The 6,771-nt window shown below is 30.7% G+C and overlaps 2 protein-coding genes across 2 annotated transcripts; both read right to left on the bottom strand.

Moving 5' to 3' along the window:
* Positions 1–505: 505 nt before the first annotated feature.
* LOC141674176 (ATP synthase delta chain, chloroplastic) lies at positions 506–1,126 on the bottom strand. Its single transcript, XM_074480896.1, has one exon. The coding sequence runs from the start codon at positions 1,124–1,126 to the stop codon at positions 506–508; it is 621 nt and encodes a 206-aa protein (XP_074336997.1).
* A 3,003-nt stretch (positions 1,127–4,129) lies between these two features.
* LOC141670630 (ubiquitin-ribosomal protein eL40 fusion protein) lies at positions 4,130–6,441 on the bottom strand. Its single transcript, XM_074476570.1, has 5 exons — positions 6,284–6,441; positions 6,093–6,179; positions 5,695–5,797; positions 4,489–4,555; positions 4,130–4,401 (listed from the first exon to the last, which is right to left on the bottom strand). Exons 1-5 carry the CDS (start codon positions 6,384–6,386, stop codon positions 4,375–4,377), a joined length of 387 nt encoding a protein of 128 aa, XP_074332671.1. The 5' UTR covers positions 6,387–6,441; the 3' UTR covers positions 4,130–4,374.
* Positions 6,442–6,771: the final 330 nt, after the last annotated feature.

Below are 6,771 nucleotides of genomic sequence, written 5' to 3'. Positions count from 1 at the left end.
TAATTTCATGTTAATGTATCCATCACCCTAATACCTAAAACATTATGTTGTTAGGGGAAGATTTAGCACTGTTCTAAGAATAGACTAACGATTTCAACAATTTAGATTAACTAAAATAAGATTAAACTTGTGTTCATATTTTTGTTATTTCTTCAGTGGGGTGCGACTTCATCACTTATATAACGACTTGAGTTAGGGTTATGTAACTTGAAGAGTTCTTCCCTCTCTGCCTTAACTAAATACTGACTTTGCTATGGCCCAAGCAGAATCACACAGTATTCCCTCTACTCTGTTTCTCTTAAAATTAAAAAAGAGGGTTCGATCTCAGTAGAGACAGTGCGTGCGTGTGCAAGTTTCTTAATTTACCTTCACAATTAACAGTAATATACTGTCAGACACCATACCTTATTAAGCAATAGAATGTTATTTGAAGTACAAGTTCTCTGGAAATGCAAGTCAACTAACAATATGATTCGACACCTTTTAACTTGAATAATGATCTTATCTATGATGGAACTAAAAACCTACTTGTGTCGCTCAACTCCTTAAAAATCCTTTGAAATTCCACTAAAACTTGAGTCACCATTCCAAGCTTAGACTTGTCAACCAACATCTTCATTAGCACAACCAAATGCTTATCAAACTTTCCTTTCTCTGCTATCTCCTTCACTACTTGCCCTTTCTCTCTTTGCTTCACACGACGATCCGTCATAAATCCCTGAAGCTGATGATTACTAAGCAGTTTCAAGAACCTTTTTACGTCTTTTTGCATTGAGCTCAGTCGGTTACTGCATTGAGCTATATCGATGAGAGCTGCTGCATAGCCTGTAGCAGCATCCCGGTGAACAAACGGAGCTTGTTTGGGTGGTGATGAGGAGGAGGGTTGAGGTAACTGAAGATAAGATAAATTATTTTTGGTTAGTATGGATGATGCTTTCTGCGGCAAAGAAGATGGTTTGATTGATGAGACCAAGGAGTTCGGAATACTATTAACAGAAGTAAGGTTTTGATGAGATGAAGTAGTAGCGTGAGTTGGCTTAAAACGAGAGAAATCACTGGATTTTCTATGGACTAAAGTATAATTAGGGACTTGTAAGGAGGATACTGAGCTTGGCAAAGTATCCATGGAGAATATGTTTCAAAAGGAAGAGAGGTGTTTCTTTCTTGCGAATAACAGGGAGGAGATAAGAAGGGATAGAGGCCAGAACTTTATTGTCTTGTTGCTAGCTAGTTCAAATTCGATATCTCTCTAAAGGGTGGTGGCTCTATATGTTACTTTGACATAAAAAATGACTCAAATTGTCATTTTCAAAAAAGATGGCCCTATATGTCACCTCTTAACAGAACATCGTGTTCCATTTTACATTTTTTTAAGGTTAAATGGAACTTCGTCTTCCGTTTTGGTGTTTTTTTTAAAAAAATCTAAATACTATTAAAATATTGTTTATTTTTTAAATGACTGTAAAACGGAACACGAAGTGACGTTTTACATTATTTAATTTTTAAAACGGCACACGAAGAGGCGTTATCCTTTTGAACAAATAAACGGGTTTTTAAAAAACGTTTTACTTCATTTGTTTTTTATAGCGGCAAAACGTTTTATAAAAAAACGTTTTACTGCTTTGGTTTTAAAATAGTGAAAACGGAAGACGAAGTATCGTTTTGTTTATTTAAACCAAAACGGTTCATAAAGAAGCGTTAGGGTCTTTTTTAATTTTTTTTTTAAAAATGTTAAAACGGTACACGAAAGCACGTTTTGTATTTTTTATTTTTTAAAATAACACTTAAACGCTAGACGATTAGCCGTTAGGGTTAAGTTTTTACAAAACACTGAAAACATTTTATGAAATACCGTTTTGTTTTTTTATTAAACAACTAAAACGGATTTTCATCTGCCGTTTTTGTCCAATTTCTTTCATTTCCCTGTTCCTTTTTTTTTATTTTGCTAAATATTTCCCTATTCGTTTTAACAGTTATATAATAACCTGTTCAATATTTATTTCTAATACTACTTAAAATGTAAAATAAAAACACTAATAAACAACATTATTTCTAGCACAAACAAAATAAACACCAAAAAATACAAACATTTAAAAAAACAAATACAAATAATTAAAAAGTTTGAATCATAATAAACAATAAAATATCTCCAATACTATTTTTTACAAGATTCCAAAAGTAGGAGTTTTTTTTTATAAATCTTACTATTAAAACATCACTGAATTAATGATATGTGATTTTATTTTTGTAAATTTTATAAAAGGTTAATGACATTTAAATAGATTTATTTTTTATTATTTATTAAATAAATTTTTTACGATTAATGCTCCGATTAATCAATCTAATTAATTACCGATTATCTGATTAATCACTGAAAGGTCCCTCCACCGAATAATTCCGATTCCCGCTTTTTGGAACACGCTTTTTGAAACACTGCTCACAAGTCTTAAAGAGCATCTCCCAAGCTAAATTGCTAATAGCTCAATTCGTTGGCTAAATTATTTGGCTATAATGAATATTTAAAAAAATTATCTAAGGAGAATTGTGCATGCTCCGGTGTTATTACCTACTAGCATAAATCTCGTGCGATGCACGGGTTTTCATTAATATTTTAAATTTTTATTTATCAAATTATATTATATTTTTAAAATATTTATATAAATATATAATGATTATAAATTTATAATAAAAATAATAGAATAACATGTGGTCGTAATTTAGTAGAATAAATAGACTATTTCTATTAGTTTAACAATTTAGTAGTTTAGCAGATATGTAACACTATTATTTATATCTTTTTTTTAATAATATGATAAGTTGTATTCGCAATTTAGTAGGATAAGTATACTATATTTAGTAGTAGTTTAATAATTTAGTAGTATATTAGATATATAACACTATTTATCTATTTTTATAATAATCAAAATTAGGAAATTATCGTTGAACCAAATTATCTCTATTCCGGCTATTAAATCCCTTGCGATGCACGGGTTCCCATTAATAATTTAAATTTTTATTTATCCAGTTATATTATATTTTTAAAATATTTATATAAATATATAATGATTATAAATTTATAATAAAAATAATAGAATAACATGTGGTCGTAATTTAGTAGAATAAATAGACTATTTCTAATAGTTTAACAATTTAGTAGTTTGACAGATATATAACACTATTATTTATATCTTTTAATAATAGGATAAGTTGTATTCGTAATTTAGTAGTATAAGTATACTATATTTAATAGTAGTTTAATAATTTAGTAGTTTATTAGATATTTAACACTATTTATCTATTTTTGTAATAATCAAAATTAGGGAATTATCGTTGAACCAAACCGTTGAACCAAATTATCTCTATTCCGGCTATTATAATATAGTATTGATAATACTATTGTGGTTGGGTTGGAGTAGTGCAAATTTTAGTTTTTACATTATATCTATCATGTGTGTATAATTTAGCTAAGGGAGGAAACATACCATTTACAAAGGGGTGACCTCGAAAGTAGTAGTAGATTGTTTTTTTCCCAAACATGCAAGTTCAAGCATTGTACTCATATTGGGTTAACTAAAGAAATTATCTACATGCTCTGGTTGATCATGGTATAGACGAAAGCTCTATATAGGCTTAAAGATGAAAGGAATGCGCTATTAGCATTTTTACTATTCAATGTGTAGAAACAGACTACATTTTGCCCTTTCTCAGAAATCCAGAAAATGTTTACCTACTGCTTATCATCTATTAAGAAACTTGCAACTTGTTCCAAGTACTGAACGGTACTACTTTTAAAGGGATTAATTTTATTTAGCTGTGACACTTTGAAGTTTGAACCACAATTAGTTTCTTCAACAGTATTCAAGTTCAGAGAAAAGAACCTACTTCAAAAAAATCTCAATTCACAAAGTCCTTAATCATAATGTATGAATGTGAAAAAGAGAACACACTGAGATAATTGACCAACAATGGATGCAAGAACATTATAGTTAAAAGAGGAAAAACCAAGTATCCTGCAAAGTCCTAAACATACTTTCTAACATTCACATATTCGATTAGGTAGAAAGTACTGTGAAAATTTCAGTTTGTCAACTAGATTACGAGGGAATTAACAGAACTTCAGCTCTTGCACTTTAAGAGTATAATATCTGTAAATATTAAACCAATACATATAGAACATATCGCAATTTAACAAATGCATATTGAGAAAAAATCAATTTCAAAAGCAGTGCATAAACTGTCGAACAGCCCTGACGTCTCAATATTCAAAACTTAATAAATTACTACTACAGAATATTAAATTTTAAAACTAAAGAGAATTCACTTCAACAAAGACACTTCCCAAGATAAAACAAGAACAGTCGCTTGATATTATGTTTACTTGATCTTCTTCTTTGGCCTCAACTGGAAAAGAATACAACCAAAAGTTGAAAGTGTGTAAAAAAAATTAAATAAATACTATAAAACAAGCCAAAAAAATTACAAAATCACCTGGTTGCTGTGGCCACACTTTTTCTTTCTGCAGTTCACTGCACGAGGATGAAGGCGAGCATAACACCTGACAAACCAATGCAACACAACACATTAGCTGCTAGCTCCAATACAGTATGACATGATCATGCAAAAAAGTTGCAGTATAGAATAAAAACCATAATTAATTCAGAGCCACGGTTGTGTAGGTTACACGACATTTCCACTACATTTCTACAAGGCACTTGCAATAAATGAACTTCATTACTCGTTGACCTAAACACGAGAATACTGAATACCATTTGATGACAAAGCATACAACTTTTCAGGACAAATGACATAGGACCACTAGTACATAAGCTAGTAAAATTAGGAACATAACTACAACAGGTATACATACATATGTAGTAATTGGAATAACTGATAAATAGATTTAATAGAATCTTTAAAAAACAAGGGTTGTTGAGAGGAGGAAAAATGTGAGCATATTGAAGTAATTAAACTTTTTTAAGTCTGCAGCAGAACAAGTATTCAAAAGCTGGAAGCCGGTGTTGCTGAGGGATTGAATGACAGAAAATGCAATCTGAAATGCATCACATAGTTTTTCAACACGGGACAGCTTTCAAAAGTTTAATAAACGAAATAAAAATGATAACAAGAATAAACTCGTGTATTAAACCATGAAAAATTATATCTTATTTTCACTTCTGTTTTAAAAACAGTCATGTTTATGCTGGTTTAGTTGACATAAAAATATCAGGAATTTCAACTTCCTATGAAGTAGCAATTCGTAAAGTTGTGTAGTTGACATTTTTATTGCAAACTACTTTCTCGGAAATTGGAATTACAACTATTTTCTGTAATATACAATTAGTAACAACTAAGATAAAACAAATATCTCATACCCCAGGATTTCTACTTCTAGGCTCTAAATGCCATGAATATTCTATTACATTTTATAAAATTGGAATTGCAACATTTGTTTGTAGCAAACAAATATGATTTGAAGTAGTATCTAAGAATTATGTATGGGCATGTAGCACTACATTCTTACTTCATATAAAGCTAGTTATAAAGCAAGTAGTACTTGACTGTTCATTGTCAAACAAAATCAGACATCAAAATAAAGTCAATATTTTTTCATTTGCAATCAGTAATTCACCCAAGAAAATGTCAAATAGAGATAACATAATATTAATACACTTAACAAAAAACTAAAAAACATACTTGCGGCAAATCATCTTCTCCTGATTGTACTTTCGTGCCAAAGCCATCAAAGAAGGCTCAATGATTCCTCCACGAAGCCTCAAAACAAGATGCAAGGTCGATTCTGAATATAACAAATCGAATAAAATAAACACTCACTTAGAAAAAAAAACAACATAAACACCCAAACAATACAAAACATATTACAGTATCATTTATTCATAAAACACAAATTTGTCAAAAAACATAATATATAAACCTAACAAGAATAGCAAAACAAAATAATCCCAAACAACTCCCGAAAAATGATTCATCAAATACAAAGCATTCAATTTTATACACATGGTAGCTAATCCAAATAAAACAATTCAATCTAGCTAATTAATTTCAATTTGTCTGAAAAATGAATAAGAAAAAACCTTTCTGGATATTGTAGTCAGCAAGAGTGCGACCATCTTCAAGTTGCTTTCCCGCAAAGATCAATCTTTGCTGATCCGGGGGAATACCTGGATTATTTTCATTTCATATCACAATGAATTGTAAATAAAAGGTAATAACAAACAAATGAATATAAAGGGATTGTAATAGGGGTTGTAGTAAGTAAAGGTACCTTCTTTGTCCTGAATTTTAGCCTTGACATTGTCAATGGTATCGCTAGACTCAACTTCAAGGGTTATGGTCTTCCCCGTCAGTGTTTTCACGAAGATCTGCATTTTGTTTTCTTGTTAACTCTTATGTTTATGCACCTTATATGTACTTACGTATTAGGGTTTTGTGTTTCACGGGCTTGGGTTTTCCAACTGGGCTTCTTGTCGCTTAAGTGGATTAGTCCCTTATTTTGTTAGGAAGGGCTTTTTCCCCTTCTAAACATATCCCACTTATTGGAATGGAGATCTCAATTCCTGCTCTAATTACCCAACCCTCAGTTCCACAGTGAGTGAGCTGTATTTAAGGTGAGCATTATGGGCCTTGGGCCTGAGTAACATTCCTGAGGCCTTGGATTTCAGTTCTCCCCTTTGGGCTTGATCCTAACAATAGTCTAAAATTCCAGATTTAGTTTTTTCTTATTGCGTTGTTTGTGCATGTATATATAAGATA

This window comes from Apium graveolens, chromosome 7 (assembly GCF_009905375.1).
Source record: "Apium graveolens cultivar Ventura chromosome 7, ASM990537v1, whole genome shotgun sequence".
NCBI lineage: Eukaryota > Viridiplantae > Streptophyta > Magnoliopsida > Apiales > Apiaceae > Apium > Apium graveolens.
Note: the sequence above shows the minus strand (reverse complement) of the source record. Positions and strands in the feature narration are given on the sequence as shown.

Bases quoted from the DNA above. Each gene is read 5' to 3' on its own strand.
- LOC141674176 (XM_074480896.1), bottom strand. From the start codon at position 1,126: ATGGATACTTTGCCAAGCTCAGTATCCTCCTTACAAGTCCCTAATTAT.
- LOC141670630 (XM_074476570.1), bottom strand. From the start codon at position 6,386: ATGCAGATCTTCGTGAAAACACTGACGGGGAAGACCATAACCCTTGAA. The intron at 6,180-6,283 runs GTACCTTTACTT...AAAATAATCCAG, and splicing joins TAAAATTCAGGACAAAGAAG to GTATTCCCCCGGATCAGCAA. The intron at 5,798-6,092 runs GTTTTTTCTTAT...TGTTATATTCAG, and splicing joins TGACTACAATATCCAGAAAG to AATCGACCTTGCATCTTGTT.